The following is a 19,056-nucleotide window of genomic DNA, read 5'->3' on the forward strand; positions in this document are numbered from 1 at the left end:
AATCATCCCAGCCAGGGCTTTGTCAAGCCTGACCTTAAAAACCTCTAAGGAAGGAGATTCTACCACCTCCCTAGGTAACGCATTCCAGTGTTTCACCACCCTCATAGTGAAAAAGTTTTTCCTAATATCCAATATAAACCTCCCCCCCTGCAACTTGAGACCATTACTCCTTGTTCTGTCATCTGCTACCATTGAGAACAGTCTAGAGCCATCCTCTTTGGAACCCCCTTTCAGGTAGTTGAAAGCAGCTATCAAATCCCCCCTCATTCTTCTCTTCTGCAGACTAAACAATCCCAGCTCCCTCAGCCTCTCCTCATAACTCATGTGTTCTAGACCCCTAATCATTTTTGTTGCCCTTTGCTGGACTCTCTCCAATTTATCCACATCCTTCTTGTAGTGTGGGGCCCAAAACTGGACACAGTACTCCAGATGAGGCCTCACCAATGTCGAATAAAGGGGAACGATCACGTCCCTCGATCTGCTCGCTATGCCCCTACTTATACATCCCAAAATGCCATTGGCCTTCTTGGCAACAAGGGCACACTGCTGACTCATATCCAGCTTCTCGTCCACTGTCACCCCTAGGTCCTTTTCCGCAGAAAGAGTTCCCCATCTGTAAAATTGAACCAATAATCCTTTCTTTCTCCTACCCTCTGTGTTGTCCATTTAGATTATAAATTATTTGGGATGTGGACTCTGCTACTTTATGTATGTACAATACCTCATACAATGGGGTCCTGATCTCATTCAGGCCTTTAGGCTCCATTGTAATACAAATAATAAAATACTGGTAAAGAGAGCCAATTGAGAGCTTCAAGTTACCCTCACCATATGACAAGAATGAGGAAGCGCTCAGTGAATCTTAAAAGACAAATGTAAAAAAACAATAAAAAATAAGTCCGTTTTTTTTTCTTTTAGGCATCTGTAACTAACCTTTGGAACTCACTGCCTCATGTTATTTCTGTAGAAGCAATTTATTTAGTAAGATTCATAACCAGGAATTGTCCTTTTGATACAGATACAAACAACACATGGATTTGTGCTAGATAGGCTACACATGGTAAGATCCATCATTCTTCATGCTTTCAAGCAAAATCTGGGATGAGGAAGAAATTTTCCTTCTGTAGGATAATGTTGCAATAGATTCATTAAGGATAGGTTTGTGACTTCCTTAGGAACATATGATATTGGAGACAGGGTACTGGGGATGTCACATCTCTCTCCATAAAATATTTCCTACTAAAGGAACATGAGAATTGCTGTACTCTTAAATACAACGTTTGATCCCCCAGGATACAGCCATTCTGGTTTTTCCTCTAGCAGGCAGAATTATCCCTGTTGAAATGAATGTACCATATTGGCTTTTAAAGAAACTACAGGGAAAGAATTTCAGGTCTGATCCTGTAGGAGCTGATTTCCTCAGCTGCCATTAGGTCAGTGAGAGTCAAGGGCACTCAGCACTTGACAGGATCAAACCCTAAGTAAATTATCTTCCAGGCAACTTCTTACCTTAGAGGGAGGGAATTCAGAGGGTGAAATACAAAGGCCTATGCACCACTTATGGCCTGTTTTGAAGATTTGAGTGTTTAGGCCTTGTGCTTATGCTCTGCTCAGTGGTGAACAGAGCCCTGAAAGCTGAGTCATGAAAGGGGAGACCCACCTGTATTTTCAACTCTGGCTATTGTTCCTTTCCCACCGCATCTCTTCAGTTTCTGGCCTAGGGAGAGAAGGGGCAGGTCCCCAAACAAGGGTAGCTAAAGTAATTGGCTTCTTCCAGCAGTATAAAGAGGGATTGCATCTCTAGAGAATGGCCAGCAGGGGCACGCGATACCCCATGTCTCGGCAGCGATTGCTAACATGAGCAGCGGAAGACCAGTCCCAGTCTTTACAGTGTCCAGCTTCCTTCTCCTCTGCATTATTGCCACTGAGCTGCATTTGGCGAGATTTGCACGACTCTGGATTTGATCGCTGAACCTAAGTGATTGCTATGCACAGTGAGCTTCCTGGGCCAGATGTGAAGAGAAGCTCAATTGCCATCTCAAACAGGACCCAAGTTCTTCTAAATCAGGGGTGGGCAAACTTTTTGGCCTGAGGGCCACATTGGGGTTCCAAAACTGTATGGAGGGCTGGGTAGGGAAGGCTGTGCCTCCCCAAACAGCCTGGCCCCCATCCCCTCTCACTTCCCAGCTCCTGACTGCCCCCCTAAGAACTCCCCACCCATCTAACCCCCCTGCTCCCTGTCCCCTGACCACCCCCTCCTGGGACCCACTGCCCCTAACTGCCCCCCCGGGACACCACCCCCTATCCAACCCCCCCTGCTCCCTGACTGCCCCGACCCCTATCCACACCCCCGCCCCCCAACAGGCCCCACAGGACCCCACCCCCTGTCCAACCCCCCGCTAAAGCCCCTTTCAGAATGCGGCCCTGTGAACATGGGCGGAGGATGCAAGGAGCAGGGGTAGCCGGAGAGAGGCAGCGGTTTCTGCTTCAAAGTGCCGCTTCTCTCCAGCCGGTTGCGTGGCCGCCCGGTGCTCCTCCTGAGTCCTCCATCCACGTTCGCCATGCTCCCGCCACCTGCACTGCCCGCCTGCTCCCTGGAGGCTGCAGGTGAGCCTCCCTCCCTGCTCTCCCCTGCCCCCGCAGTGCAGCCCCCTCCCGCGCTGGTGGCATGGCGCACTGAGGCTGCGGGGGAGGGGCCTGGGGCTAGCCTCCCCAGCCGGGAGCTCAAGGGCCAGGCAGGATGATCCCGTGGGCCTGATGTGGCCCACCTCTGCTCTAAATAGCTCAAGCCAAGGAGGGTCAGTCAAGCTCTAATTGGCATTGCCACAAGCTGTCACTTTCTTTTCCTGCAATCAAACATCACTCGAAAGGTGCAGAATTCTTTCCTGCCTTCTGTAAATACCAATGAAAACTCTTTCCAGACCGACCCTTTCCACTGAAAGCCACGCTGATTGGTATAAGTCAGGGAGCCCCTACATCAGCCCTAAAGGGAAGCTGCTTTTGGGACTCTCAGCTGATCTAAAGAGCTTGTACAAGCAATGATCAGAAAAATTCAAATCCCACTGTATTTTAAAGGGGAACCACCCCTGTCTTGGGGGGTAAGATTGGACTTTTTCTGCTCTGTCCAGCCTTCTGAAAGCTCAAGCCTTTCTCCCATGCTGTATGCAGTCAGTATTGCTGGGGGGATATGTCTTTGATCTAACTTTGTATTCCCTGATCTACCAACTGGCCGGTAGGTGAGCTCTCTCCGGGTACGTCTACACTGCAGCTCAGAGCGCACTTCCCAACGCAGACAGACAGGCGAGCTAGCTCTGGTTGAGCAAGCAGTGTAGCTGCTTGAGCTAAACATAGCTGTGTCGTGGGGGGTAGCATGAGCGGCAGCTTGGCTAAACTGCCAAAATACACACCCAGAGGGTCTGGATGGGTGTGTACTCATGTCGCTAACTAAGCTGGCACTTGTGCTACCCTGCCATGGTTAGAGCACCAGCTTGAACAGAGGTAGCCTGTCTACCCACGTGGGGCAGCATGCTCCCAGCTGCAGTGTGAACATTCCCTCAGTGTCACGGGCAGCATCGGATCCCTCAACTTCTGTTCGTTACCCTCATTATCACTTCACATCTACACAAAATTACAGATCTTCAGGGTGTTTCTTCTTTGACATACACAGTGCACTTTGCGGGGCTCTAGAAATGTTAATGTGACAGGCAGCTTCTGGCTTTCTGGTTTAATACCCTCTCTTTCCTCTCTCTGCCTATATTCCAGTAAAGACTTCAGCTATAAGCAGCAAAGCTTCTCTTTAGGTTGCTGTGACCCAATTTTAAAACAGAATGAAAGCTGGCATTCGGTGCCTGACTCAGACTTTCTGTAGCACTGCTGGTGGTTCTCCACAAGCTGTCAGCAACTTATGCAAGAGGCAAAAGTGTGTGTGTGTGGGGGGGAAATCAACACATACCTTTTGTCCTCATTGGAGCCTCCAATGCCTTGTCTAAGCTGTGATATTTGTCTGTTGCTGATAAAGGGGGTTACCAATGGATGCCGCTGATCCAGTGATAGATATGGTTTTAGCTGCAAGAATAGATAAGGGCAAACCACGGTCAACAACTGTGCAGGTTTTAACCACGGCTTACGAATTGGTTTGTCCTTGGCTATCTCATTGCTGACCCCTATTGCATTCCCACTGCTGACACCTAGGTGTTTTTCACATTATGGTCAAGGCTACAGACTTCTTTGTTTTCTCCTCTGATTTCTACCTCTTGGGACTCTTACTGCTTGAATGTATTACGGCTCATGGCTGAGTGATGCAAAGCATGCTGCAGATGTGGTCTGTCTCTTTAGCACCTCCTGCTGGCCTCTGGACAGACTCAAACCTTGTTCTCGTCCACATGGCCGTATAGTGCTCCTCCAGTATGTTGGAGGTGTTGGGAGTCTTTTTAATCATAATCTTTAACTTCAGGCACCACAAGTGGCAGTCTGTCTGTGCTCAGACCTGCTTTGTAACCTGCTGGCTTTCAAAACACCGCTCTGAGCAAAACAGGAGTAGCATTAAGTTGTCTGTTTTCTTTTCTCAGTATGTGCCAATAACCAACATTTGTTTGTATTTGCCTCCCAATCTCAGGGTTTTCCTGGCGATTTTGGTGAACGAGGACCTCCAGGCATAGATGGGAACCCAGTAAGTTGCAAAGTCTTCAGTAGACTTTTTGCTTCTCTCTTGCTGCTCCATTTTACACCCTGTTGTACTATGTTGTGCTGGGTGCCTAGAATCTGAAGGAAGCTCTCTGCTGAAGCTGTCTTGGAAGTTCACAGGCAGCTGTCAGTCTGTTGTTTTAGATCCCTCTGAAAAGCCCTTCCATCTCTTACATAAACTGCTAGTTCCAGTGTTTCAGTTAAGAGGTCATTGTAGTGCCATCTGCATCCCATTTCCCTCTCTGCCCCCTCCATTGCTTCTCCTGCACCCCAGTCCTGTGGAGCACTTTCTTCCCATAGGGATATAATTGTAGGGAATTTAGCGTGGGTGTGAGGAATGATGTTGCTCTTAACCAGTGCTGAACTGTAGCCGGTTTGCACCGGTTCACTAGAACTGGTTGTTAAATTTAGAAGCCCTTTTAGACCTGGTTGTTCGCGAGGGACAACCGGTTCTAAAAAGGCTTTTAAATTTAACCGGCCAAAAGTGGTGCCTTAGGCGCCGACTCCACAGGTGCTCCAGCCCTGGAGCACCCACGGGGAAAATTTGGTGGGTGCAGAGCACCCACCGGCAGCTCCCCGCCCCACCCCCAGCTCACCTCACCTCCACTCCGCCTCCTCCCCTGAACGAGCTGCCCTGCTCTGCTTCTCCACCCCCTCCCCCCCGCAGCTTCCCGCGAATCAGCTGTTCGCGTGGGAAGCCGGGGCGGGCTGAGAAGCAAGCGGCGGCTTCCCGCTCAGGCCCAGGGAGGCAGAGTGGAGGTGAGCTCGGGGGGGGGCGAGGAGGGCCGCCCACGCTGCAGCAGGTAACCCGGGGGGGGGGGGAACTGCTCCCCGCCCCAGCTCACCTCTGCCACCCTCGGCCTGAGTGTGAAGCCGTGGCCTGCTTCTCCGTCCTCCCCTGCTTCCTGCTGAACAGCTGATTTGTGGGAGGCCAGGGTGAGGGTGGGGTGGGGTACCGTGGAGAAGCAGAGCAGGGCGGTGCGTTCAGGGGAGGAGGTGGAGATGAGCTGGGGCCAGGCGCGGGGCGGGGAGCTGCCGGTGGGTGCTCTGCACCCACCAAATTCTCCCTGTGGGTGCTCCAGCCCCAGAGCACCCAAGGAGTCGGTGCCTAAGGCGCCACTTTTGATGTGGTCAGTGGGGAAGCAGCCTCTCCCACGCCCCTAGGAGCCAGAGGGACCTGCCGGATGCTTCCTGGGAGCTGCCCCAGGTAAGCAGCGCCGGGATTCCCCACCTCGCCCCCCGGCAGGTGCCTCTGGCTCTTAGGGGTGGGGTGAGCACCCACTACGGTGGCCCACAAGACCCTCCTGCCCGGTTCTGGGGGCAGTCAGGGAACAGGGGACGGGGGTGGATGGGGCAGGAGTCCGGGGGGGGGGACATCAAGGAACGCGGGGGGGTTGGATGGGGCAGGAGTCCCAGGGGGCGGGGGTGGGCAACGACCGCCCCGAGGGGTGAGGAGGGAACTTGTTGTTAAGATTTTGGCAGCTCATCACTGCTCTTAACCGACTTGACATGCAACTGTCAATATTATCCTCCGTAACAGTTTGTGCTCTCTGGGCCTGATCTGGAGCTCACTAAGGTCACTGAGTCAAGAGAGAGACTCCCTTTGATCTTGAGATCAGGGCCTATATAGGCCTCCTAGGAAAATTGCCCCCAAACTGGCAAGTGACATTTTGGCTTTTACAGCCACTCCTGGTTTCTCTCATTTTAAAATTCCAGGATCCTGATTTGATCTGGTTTCACTTGGCCACTGCTGCTTGTGGGAACAGCTTGGGGGTTCTGGAAGGCTGTATGTTTAACAGCAGAGATATGAAGCAGGCAATTGTTTCAGAGAATGGTACATGCCCATTGTTATCTGTTCTGTCCTTGGAGTATCAGGGCAGGCATTCAGCAGCACTAATTCTCCTAAGCTTGTACTACAAGTGCAAGGGGTTGTTCTCCTAACAACCTCCTTTCTATTGCATCTCATTTGCCTGATGCTGGTAAATGAGCTAACACGCTGCCACATGTCTCCGGCCATCGGATCATTAATAAATGTGTGTCTAGAGTATTTGGAGGAAGCTCTAAGATCCTCTCTCTTTTAAAGTGAATTTTAAATACCTGTTCAAAGGTGCCAAATCGCTAGCTCTGGAGCTTCTATCTATGGACCAGATACTGCACAGGAAATGACTTCACACCTCCCTACTCTTGTGTCCCAGCTCTGACCTGGAACAAGTGTCTCCAGACCATTCAGTTCTTGGTCTCTCCTATATTTTCAAATTACCCTTACTGGGTTTTTAAGAAGTGGTCTTGTCCTGCTGGAATTGGACTGAAATCACCAATTCATTTCACATAGGCCACTGAACAACTGGATGTTGGTACTATTTAATCACTGTTCGAGCAGAGCAAAATAATTAATAAGAAATAAGGTGTTCACCGCTTTTTTTTCCTGCTCACAACATATTTCCTAGCAGATTGCAGACTTTCTCAAAAGTATTAGTTATTCATGGATGTCTTTGCCAATTCTCCTCCCGATTTGTTTATGAACAGTTCTTGGTCAATCTTTCAAATACACACTGCACTGGTTATTTACACAAGTCACTGGTATTGTTTCTGTACCCTGATTGGATGATTTGTATAAGTCACCCTTAAAGCGCACATTTTGAAATTTCCATTCAGCGTAAAATTCAGTTTCTGCAAGCATTTTCTGCTAGTCAGGCTTGATTGGTCCAGCTTTAGTGCAAAGTGAAAACATAAGAGTCCTGAACGCAGTTGATTCAATGTTTTTGATTCCTAAAAAGTATTCTTGGAATTTTTTCCCCCACTGTTCAGTGAGCTCTGGCAACTCCTACATGGGTTAGTTTTGAATCAATGACCTAGCAATGAAAGGCTATAGATATTACCAATCCTTTAAGACAACCAGTCCTTTAGGAAGGTCTGAGCTCCTGATGTATGTTCAGAGAGATGTTCTCTTTTCCAAGAACACACTTTTAAGTTTCCAAGACATCGAAGGCCCATTCTGAAGATGTGTTTAAAAGCAGCTGAATGCCAACTCCCAAAGTATTAGAGAGATCCTAGGAAAGTAAATGTCCTCTCCATTTAATTCATCCAGAAGGATCACTCTGCTTTCATCTTATCAATGGCCTTTAAATATTAATGTGCCTCAGAGATTACGGAATGAAAACAGAATGTTTTGGCTTATTTGAAGGGAGGTTCATGAGGTCACGAGCAGAGTCACAGACACAGAAAAATTCCAGAAAGTCTGCGTGTGGAACTCACAAATACGCCATGTTCGCTAGGTGAAACGTGGCTAAATCACAGGCAGGCAGCTATGGGTCCTGAGCTGCCCCTTCCTGTGTCTGATCCACTGAGCTGCCTCAGCATCTGTACCATACTGTACTGTTCCTTTTTCTGCTGCTGCACGGGAATGACTGGTGCGGTCTGCGTCTCATCCTCTTTCCATTCATCTCATACAGTGAAAGGAGCTAGTCTACCGCAAGTCTCCTCCTGCCAGCTTCCTGAGAACTGTTAAGCCATCACATTCCATATCCCCCACTCCCCTGATCTCTGGCCATTTAAATGAGTTGTAAAATCATAGGAACTGGACGTGGGAAACAATGATTAGCTCGCCTCATCTATCTCCTGACCCAGAGCTAGAGTCAAGCACTACAGGAGAGCATGGAGTCGGATTTCCAAGCTATGCACCTCTCTCTCTCATAAGCAGGAGATGATAATAAATCTGGGGAACTGTTAGTGGTCACGCTATTGTTGTGGATAACCTAGCCAGAGAAGATAAAGGTTGATGCAGCCAAGGCACCAGTGAAACCTCTGCTTTCCTTTCGTAGGGCAGGGAAAGGCTGGCATGCGTGACTAACCCACCACCCCCTCTCCTTCCCAAGCAGGAAAACCTTGTGGTATGTTTTGACAATTGGCTCCAGCCTCACTCAGTCCCTGGACACTAAAGTGCCCCTTCTCCTGAGGTATACTCACTGTGATATAGCTCGGGTATCCAACCGGTCACACCAGTAACAAGGAGCATAGAATAAAAATTAAACCCCCCATCCCTTACAGCAGGGGACATAGAACCCATCAGGAATCCAGAAAATGAGGTCGTACTTCTATTCCCTGGCTGGATAAATCGAGTATCTTTCATCTTGTAACTGAACCAGGCAAAAAAGGGCTACGACTACTGAACTTTTAAAGGAGACCTTATCCCAGAAGCAATGATCCTGAAATCCCACCCAAGAGAACAAAGCTTTAACAGATGTCCAAAATATGCAGGAAAGGAATTTACCATGAAAACCAATTTTAGGTTGGTTGGGATTAGTGTGTGTGTGTGTGTGTGTGTGTGTGAGAAAAAGTCCTTTTCTCCATTTTCCATAAAATAAACACATTTCCTTCCTCAGAATAGATCAGTACACTTAAGCAGGCAGGTAGGTCCTTCTTTCAACAAAGTTCACTTTCTCCACCAAACAAGCTCACAGTACGCAGAAAAGTAATTGGCGCCTTGCACTGTATTGGAAACCATTTAGGATTTTCTCTTAATTTTACAGTAAAAGGGAGTTTTATTATATGGAACTATGTAAAAACGGCTTCCACTGCATGCACATCATAGCCTGGGTAATTCTGTCTACTTTCTTTGATAACCTATCTAGAGTTGGTGTATCTGATCCAACACAGATTATATAAAAAATTGCAATGTGGAAGGAGTATATTACTATTTTTGTATGAGTGGCTGCTAGAGGCTAAAGGGATTGTGCTAAAGTCTGTACATGTGCATAGTAAGACCTAAAGATTTACAGTCTAAATATTTGTGGTGGAATTGAAGTGTTATCCCCATTTTCAGATGGAGAACTGAGGCACAGGAGGTTTAAGTATCTTGCCCAAAGTTACAAAGGGCCAGATTTTCAAAGGTATTTATGCACCTAAAGGTCCAAGGCAGGGAAGGTCATATCTTTCATTGGACTGACTTCTGTTGGTGAAAGAGACAAGCTTTTGAGCGCTACATGATTCCAATGGGAGTTAGGCACCTAATCTGCCTAAGTGCTGAGTGAGATTTTTCAGAAGTGCCTGTCTGCTGCTTTAGGTGCCTAAATGCCTTTAAAAATCTGTCCCCTGGCAACTGCATGGTGGAGCTGGGAATTGAGCCCATATCTCCTGAGCGCCAGCCCAGTGCCTTAACCACAAACCTAGTCAGCATCTCTGTTTTGCTAAATGGTTGGCTCTGTTACTGAGAGTCCAGTAAGAGTAGCTGGCTCTTTCCAAGGTTACCTGCACACAGGGCATCCATAGTGGATGATAAACAGTAGAGGGCACAGGGTGAATAGGGAATCCTGTTGTTTTGGCACAGTCACACCAAAATGCATAGTATACTGCCGATTGCCTATTTGAAACTATCAACCATATCTTCTATAACAATACCACCTCTGTGTGTGCCTGCGTCTGCCTCTGAGGTGTGCTAGGGAGGGCGGCATCTCTTACAACAATGTTTGCATCTGACTTTATTGTTGATTACTTGCTCCCTCTGAATAGGCTGGATCTACTAGAGAATACCATCCCTAGCACCCAGCCAGTAATGGGTGCTGCTTTCCACTGTGTTATTACAAACGAGTGTCTCGAAAGCGATAGCAGAATCCTGAAGGGATTCCTGCTAAAATGCTCTGGGTGCAAGGCCAGCCTCCCTTTGGAGAAGCTGCTGCAAGTAAAGCCCATTTCCTTTCTGGAAATGAAGAGTTACAAAACACTGTGGACTAGATTGGGGTCAGCAGCTGCATGAAGCGAGGGAAGAGGAGTTGAAAGGAGTCACCCTCTTTCCCTGACACCTCCATGCAGAGGCTGCCAGTACTGGACTGTCTCTAGAGCAGCCCTGTCCTGCCCTTTCCAGTAGTCAGCAGTGTTGACCCCCATGTGCAATGGGAGGTGCTACATGCTCTGCCCAGTCCCACTCCTCTTCTCGTCTGCGGGCCCCCATGCAGCAACTACTTAGCCCTGCATGCACAAGAGATCATGCTTCTTAGTAGCAACCTCCTCACTGGATACAGCCCCAAAATGTGCCCAGATTGCAACCCTGTTTTCTTCCAGATGGTCTCTTGTGACCGATTTCGTTGCACGATTGTTCCCATTTTACAGAGGGGCAAACTGAGTCACAGAGGTGCCATGACTTGCCTGACGTCACTCAGGAAGCTGGTGGCAGAGCCGGGGATGGAACCCAGATCTCCCAGCCCGAGTCGTGTCTTCACACCCTATTAGACGTCATGGCCTGTAACCACTCACCTCCCTGCCTGCACGCCCTAGGGCTAAAGGAACTGCTCCCATATCCTTCCCACCAAGCTCTGCTCATCCCTTTTAACTCCCCTTCCCTCCTTCCTTTTCCCTGGCTGCCCCCCCTTCCATCCCATCCTCTCTGTCCAGTTCCCTTCCTCCCCGGTTTTCCTTTCCCTTCTCATCTGCCACCCTTTCCCTGTCCTCCCTTCTCCTGCCCCTCCCCCTCAAACACCCAGTGAAACGCTCCCTTTATCCTGCCTGCTCCTAGGAGGGGAAGCCAGTCTCAGCGCATAACTGCAGGGACTGTAGGAGAACAACAAGTAGCCTTCTGTCTGAGGGCCTGCCCTCCTTCATTAACATGCTTTCTGAAGATGGAAGCTCTAGATTGCTCAGGCTGTTGGAATGGGGGGGCGGGTGCAAGGGGGAGGCTGGTCTTTTCCTTCAAGACCTTGAAACACTGAGCCACTTTTCAGCCTCTGTTTGTCTAAAAAGAGTCTGTAACGGTGTTGGTCTCTTTCCTTTTAGGGAGAATTGGGAGCCCTGGGTCCTCCTGGAGTTCATGGACTCATTGTAAGTACGAAAACAAATGGAGCTTTGGCTTCTGAGGGCTTTAACCCTTTCAGGGCACTGCAGTCACACACCATTTTTCTTCTTCCTCCTCCTCTTGTGAGGGAGACTCAGGGGCATGTGACTCTTCTTTTTATGGGGGAGAGGAAGATTAAAACTCTGGGGGGAGGTGCCAAACTGGGATGAGGAAGTGGAGGTGATAATTTCAGGTATATAACATTTTTAGGCACAAGGTAGTCCTTGAGAATTTAGCCCTACGTGTCCTCTGTGACTTCCCCTTTTGGTGACATTTACCAGTCTATTTCTTTAAAGATAGGATCATGCATTTATTCCTGGTAGGAGTCTGTTTTCTTCCTTAAAAACAGACCCTCTAACCAGTAATGCCAGGAAACTAAATTGTTTGATCAAGGAAGGATGCCTGGTTCCTGGACAGTGAAATTATTGCATGAAGGAGTACCCTGACATTTGGGAATGTAACTACCCTCCTCTCACAAACACACAGCTCAAATCTGCCCTCTGTTACACCCTCATTGACTTCAGCAGGGCATGAGCTGGTTTAACAGAGGGTGGTATTTTACCCACAAACCTCTGTGCGCTGAAGTGAGCATATGCCCTACGTGCTCTCTCTGCTCTTGGATTGGCACTCTTACTTTTACTTTTTTAGGGCTGTGATTTTGTTTGGAGCCATTTCCCTCAATACACAAGAAGTGACAAGCTTTTTTATTATTGTTAAGATGACATTTGTTCGAAACAGTCTCCTCTTCGCTGATGGCTAGCTGTGAAATCTGCCATGCAGATTATGAGCAGTTACAAATATCTCCTCATGCCTTGGGGTAATCGTTTATTGTATGACAGTAGCACGCAGATGGCTCAACTGAGATTGGGGCTGCATTATGCTAGGCGCTGCACAACACACAGTAAGGGACAGTCCTTGTCCTAAAAAGCTTACAATCTAAATAGACCAGACAGACAGAGCATGGGAGAAAGACAGTGTAATTATCCCCATTTTATAGATAGGGAACTGCAGTACAAGGATTCGCATAGGGTTACAGAAGAACTGAACCCAGGTCTCCTGAGGTCCAGCCAGTACCGTTAACCACAAGAGAGGAAGTTTTTTTGGAAGTTATGGGAAACCAAAGGACATTACTGTCCATGCCAGCACAAATGATGGACTTCATCCTTGTCCTATTGTGAGCCATCTTGATTGGCCTTGCTTCCAGTGCAGAAAGGCATTTCTTTCAAATGCTGGCTTTGGGTTGCTAAGGGTGCAGCCTTCAGTTTGCTTCTCTCTTCCCTACTCCTTCCTCTCCCTTCCCAATTGTTCTTTGAAAAGATACAATTTCTGGTGTATGAAGGACCTTTAGAACCACACACCTCCTCTGTATTCCCACAAACTGGCGCTTCATCAAAGCAACTGAGGGGAGAGCCTGTCCAGTTGTGAATCAAAGAGAGGGGCATCACTTCCTAAGAGTTATTTGCTTCAAGACCAGTACCTTGAATGATGACATTTCTCCTTTCCAGAGACTCATTTTATGCTCATGGTTTTTAAAGGGCACCAGTTTCTTCATAAGAATTTTCTCCTCCCATGACAAATATCTGCAATGCCTGGACAGCAAAGATGACTTCACAACTGTTTTCTCCAATTGTTCACCACTCCTGGCTCTTCGAACGTCTTTAGCGAGAGCTTCGGTTGATGGACTCCATATGGATGCTCTCAGGCAATCACAAAAGCTATATCCTTGATCGTCACTCATAAATGCTCCAAGCGCTCTCTTCAGATTGCATGGAGCTACTCCAGGTAAAAAAGGAGACCTATCCCACAGCGTAGGCCCATGTGAAATGACCTGAATCAGCCAGTCCTGGAGTACCTTGTGGCTGTCCAAGTCCACCAGGAGATTGTCTAAAGAAGGGCCCAGCATAGGAATGGAACCACATGTGAGATGATTTGAGTTCAGCAATGTGGCTGATATCTAGATCTAACTAAAATCCCCCTAGGAGGCTTTCTTTCCAATCTGGATTTCAAACACAGATGGTTCCTAGCACTCACACTTCACCATGTGCATCTGCCAAAATAGCCCTGCATTGTGCCCTGGAGAGTGCAGGAAACTTACATGAAGATAACTTGGCAGTGGAGCAGGTCAAAGCTGCGATCCCTATGTAAGTAGGAGCTGTGTTTAGGCTTGGCCATGTTACTGTCCCTTCACTAGCACCTGGTCTCCTTAAAGCGTGCGCTCCCTCTGGCAGGGGTTGTTGAAATAATTGGGCCTGCCAATTTGCCCTAATTGTGAACTCAGTTGGGAGGAGTAAGTGAAAGTTCATGGAATGTCACAATAAACTAGGACAACAAATGTTGATGGGAAAAGGTGCAAAAGCGAGATGGAATGACTGAATTAGTCCAAACAAAAAGGCCTACTGATATAATTCAAGGACTGTGTTAAGATAATGCCTGGTAAATAAGAAAGTGTCAGACCAAGAATCAATTAAACAAATTTGGTGTGTCAGAAATTAGGCTTGTTGGTGGACAAAATAATGACAGGATGGGCTATTCCACCCATCCCTCCCCTTTTGGGGTCCCCAAAAAGAGACTTTAGAGGGAAAAGCTGGCTATCATGATGCTGTCTGACTGAAAGATGAGAGATCAGGAAGGAGCAAGCTTCACCCTCATGGCTACCATCTCCTGGGATCCCAGGCTTTCTTCACCCTAATCCTGAAAGATGTCTTGACCAGACCAGGCCATAGAGAGGCAGCCAAATGACACGGCCACCTCCTCCAGCTCCTGCTAAATCCCAGCCAACACTTTGGATGTGAGACTTTGTCCCTGTTCCCCTACCAACACCCCATGAGTCCTTTTTCCTTCCTCACCTTATTTCTTCTCTTTCCTGGCTCCTTTTTTTTCTTCTGTTTAATAAGGGTCTGGCTCAGCTGGCCAAGACTGCATATTTTTCTGCGCTGCTGTGAGCCTGCGACCCGAAAGGCAGCTAAATGCAATGCCCTAAACAGCCTGACAAGTTTGCCTGGTCTCGGAGTAGCTGATAAGACTGTACGCTCGTCCTGGGTTTTTTCCAGCAGTGAGGTTGCAGGTGAAAGTCAACACCAGAGACAGAAGGTGAATTTTCAATCTTTGCTGTTCTCTTCTCTCCCCTTGTGCGTCTGTCTGTCTGGTTTTGTCTTCTGAGGAAAGAGGATTGGACTTCAACAACAACAACAGCTCCAGCCCATTTCAATAAACTTTTTCCCCGAAAAGGACAGTTATTACCATCTTTGATACCATCTAAAAGATTGTCAAACAAGGGGGCTTTTCTGTCTAAAAACTCTCCAGCTAAAAGGGAAGAGAACAAGGGATGCTGTTACAAAGAAAACCTTATTTAATCACATACATTTCAAATGCTTTAGCTCCTTTTCCTTCTCTTTCTGTATCTTTAATAAAAGGTTATAAAGATTTTTAATGGTGAGTTTGGCATGGTACACGCAGCCTGAGGTCTCTGTATTCTAAACCCTGAACCTTGTTTAACACTATTTAGCATTGGACAGTGACTGGGTTATGTTAACACATATGTCTGATTATGTGTGGGGGCATTATGATTATGGGTTATGTTTGATTTTTGGGGCCTCTTTGTTCCATCTAAATTAATACAACAGGGTCTGTGACTTAGCTGAATTTGAACCGTGCATGTCACTTCTTTGCTTTGAAAGCACATAGTTCCTACTTTAGGTTTCTAAAACCCCAGAAAGAGCGACCCACTCCACAAAGGCAAATCTAGGCAGTTTCCATTGGAAAAATCAACACGTTCACACTAGACAATATTGTTCTCCTGGCATCCAAGGAGGCTGCTACCATTCAGGCTTGGGGCAGTTCTGGGAAACAGGGGCTCCAAAGGGTGGGAGTTTTTCTGGGGGAGAAGTTCTCTCTTGCATGCATCTGCAGGCAGAGGAGAGCTCTCTTGATGTCACAGTACTTGCAGAGGATGAGTTGCTTCAGCTCTGTATATAAAATATGAGGAGAGAAGTGAGTTCTTTCTTCACCCACTTTGTACAAGGGAGCTTGAGCTAGACATGATTCCAAGCGGTCTGTAATAATCCTCCAGGAGCAGCTGGTTCAGAGAGTGGGTGGGTTATAGGAAACCCTTAGTAAGGCTGACCTAGGAGGGGGCCCCCCAATCTCTTTCCACTCCACCTCATCCCCGTCTCCTTATCATCCCTCCATCCTCCCTGCCACACAGAGTAAGAAAGGGGGAGATGGTGGATCTTCTCTACCCCCATCTCCTCTCTCTTCTCAGCTGGTGGCAAGAGGCTCTTTTCCTAGACCAGGATCAGCAATCTGACTAGGCATGGCTAGGACAGCTTCCTTAAGATGACATCAATTGTTGGGTTCATGCACTGCGTGTCTTGAAGCCCACATAACTTCACCCTGCCAAACTCCATGCAGTAGTTTCCTCCTGTCCCAGTTCTGAATGCTCAGAGGGCCACAGCCCCATTTTACAGTGGCTACCGAGCTCCCTGCAGGGGTTTTTTGCTTTGCTGTTCGAAGGCTGAAGAGCAGAATTAGTTGTAACTGGAGCCTCCTACTTTCGTAATTAACCGTGTGGGTGAGCGCTAAGTAAATGCGTTCCTACAAGAAGCCTTTATGCTGGAAGGTATGAAAAGGGGATCTGTTTTAATACAGCCTCAGCTCAGCACTCACAGTGAGTCTGCAGCCACATGACCTCCTGTTATAGAAATATTCCTCCAGCAAAGGCTTCCCTGTTTATTTACACATTACAGGAGAGCTTGGTGCACTGTATCACTGGCTCCCTTCATGGGGGAGAGAGCAATCAGAAGCCTGTTTGAATACAGACCTGTGAAAGCTTTTTATTTTAATAACATGAACTCTAGCGTCTTTTCTAGCCTGACGCATTAGTGCTACAAGGGTAAAGAGTCCTCACCACAGCAGAATTTCCAGGTGGTTGGAGTATGCCTTTCCCTGACCTTTTTTTTATCCTTCCCCATCTCCTAGTCCTTCTCTGTCCCTTCCACAGATGACAGAAATCAGAGTCGATAGAACTCCAGCATCCTTGCATGTTGCTTTCCTTGCTGGATCCGTGATTGTTTCAATATCCTTTTTTAAAAGCCCCATAAAGCTCCGCTTGAGCCAGAGAAACAACATCAAGCTCTTGAGGACTAAAATACTGTTCCTAAATCTCTGTGGTGATGAGCAGCTCCAGCAAAAATAAACCAGCTTTGACCGGTGCTGAAAAAGTTGCCATCAGCATCTTCCAAGGAACCAGCAAAGTTGTAGCTGTTTCCTCCTGAGAAAGGGAAGAGTACAGCAGAACCTCAGAGTTACAAACTGACCAGTCAACCACACACCTCATTTGCTACTGGAAGTACACAATCAGGCGGCAGCAGAGACGACAAAAAAGAAAAAAAGAAAAGCAAATACAGTACTGGACTGTGTTAAACATAAGCTACGAAAAAAAGGGAAAGCAGCATTTTTTCTTCTACATAGTAAAGTTTCAAACCTGGATGAAGTCATTGTTCAGTTGTAAACTTTTGAAAGAACAACCCTAACGTTTTGTTCAAAGTTACGAGCACCTCGAGTATGGAGGTTGTTTGTAACTCTGAGGTTCCATAGGAAAAAAGAGAAATGGAGTCTGAGTGGGCTTTCACCTCTTCCTTTTGTATGCACAAATACTTGTCTGTAGTGACCGAACTGGAGGTGGAAAATATCCCTTTGGAGTTAGTATTGCAGTGCTAGCCATATGGCTCTAGCTCTAAGTCAGCCCTCTGCAGAGAGCACCTGTGAAATTCAGTTAATAGTACATGAACTGGTATGTTTACTAGACAACAGAGCAGACAAAGTATAATTAAAGTGTGTGTTCTTTCGACCTCATTCATGTGGCTCATGTAATTGTTTAGTGCCACAGATAATGAAAGAGGAAAATCCATCGCTGTTCAAAAACTAAAGAGAATGGGAGAAATTCTAACCCAGAAATCTGACTAAATATTAATCTGGTGCATCTCAGATGAGCTGTAAGATGTACCTCTAGGCCCAACCGTTCCCAGTGATTAAACTTTGGTTTCTTAGCAGACTTGTGAAGCTGCAAGCGGCAGCAGCCATGGGCGCATGGTGCTATGTCTCAATTTAAACCCTGTAACTTTCCCAATTATGATACCAATAAGTCCCAAATAAATGCTTGTAATAATATGGTAGAAAATAGCAGCCCTGGGAATGTGCCTTTATACTAGCACTGAAAAAATGCCTCCTCAGCAGAATGTTAGTGTAAATTAAAGTTCTCAATTAACCCAGCCATTTCTCCTCTGGAGTTTAAATGGTTTGCAAAATGCAAATAGTTTGAAAACTCCTTTTTAAAACAATGCCAAAGACAGACTTGTAAATAAACCTCAATCCAGGATTCAAATACAAAGATGTTATTGAATTAAAAGATGAACAGATTGTTTCAACCTCTGAGGGAGCATTAGGGATTCAGATAGATTGCTATCCCCAAGGAGGGCTCAGGTTTGAAATGTTGGATGCGACAGGAATCGGAGGACCACTTTCTAACTTAACAGGAGCCAGCCATTGTGTCCTCTGCTCTGGGTAGCTCATACCCATGAACGTCAGCTCCATGTGTATCGCATATTGGAATATGATGCTTCATGCACTGTGGGAGATGGCCCTGGATGTGGAAATCTTCTTGAATGAATTGCACCTTTCTCCTCTCCACTGCTGGATTTGAGGAACTTTTGGAGCAGGAGCTCATTTAGAACTTCTGGGATTTCTTCTGGAAAGGACTTTTCACTGCAGATGTCGATCCATCTATAACGCTTCTTTAATCCCCATGGACAGAGAGATGGAAGGAAATCTATCAATTCGCCAGGGCTCATGGTACAACCTCAGTGGTGTTTAAAGCACCGACCACAGTGAATGGTTGAAAATGTAGCAAGGGAGCTGTACAAAGGCAGCTAATGAGCCAGGCCACCCTTGCCAAGATCTCACTAGGTATCCAATAAACTGGGGCTAGGATTTTCAAAGGAATCTAATGAAGTTAGGCACCCAACTCCCATTCAGTTTCAAACTTCCTTAGGCTCTTCTTACAATCCCAGCATAGGAGTCTGCTAAGAGAGCTCAGGGGCTAACAATTTAAGAATAAAGAAACAAGAGAAATAAAAATGCAGCAGGGTATTGGCCTGTTACCTTTGACTGCTTCAGCATAGCAGTGCTGCTCTGCTACGGAAGTACTTTTTAAACTGTGAAACAGATTATGTGGCAAGCTTTGCAGGAGATGGTACAAAAGTAATTGGGTCAAATTTCAGACCTGCTTCGTTGGAGTTGCACCTGCTTCAACCAGGTCTAGATTTGAGCCTTAGACTTGAATGTAGATCCAAGAATCTGCTGAATTTAATCCATAGCTTTCCTAACTTCATATTATTCTCCTTTCTTTGTTAGTCTCCTACCTCCTCCACACCTTCAGCAGCACACATTTTAGATTCTATATGTGTAGAACTTTCTTGGTGTATATTCCTTAGATGTTAATCCCATATTGAGTTTGGGAAGGTAGGTGGTATTCCACCTACTTAATTTCACTG

The 19,056-nt window shown here is 47.0% G+C and overlaps 1 protein-coding gene across 6 annotated transcripts in view; it reads left to right on the forward strand.

Moving 5' to 3' along the window:
* Window positions 1-19,056, forward strand: part of COL27A1 (collagen type XXVII alpha 1 chain) — a 294,861-nt gene that overhangs the window by 154,034 nt on the left and 121,771 nt on the right. For all 6 annotated transcript variants that reach the window (XM_073314250.1, XM_073314251.1, XM_073314249.1 and 3 more), the window contains 2 exons: window positions 4,616-4,669; window positions 11,449-11,493. In XM_073314250.1, the coding sequence (XP_073170351.1) occupies window positions 4,616-4,669; window positions 11,449-11,493 (99 nt within the window). The remainder of the gene's footprint in view (window positions 1-4,615; window positions 4,670-11,448; window positions 11,494-19,056) is intronic.

The sequence above is a fragment of the Lepidochelys kempii genome, chromosome 16, assembly GCF_965140265.1.
Source record: "Lepidochelys kempii isolate rLepKem1 chromosome 16, rLepKem1.hap2, whole genome shotgun sequence".
NCBI classification, from domain to species: Eukaryota; Metazoa; Chordata; order Testudines; family Cheloniidae; genus Lepidochelys; species Lepidochelys kempii.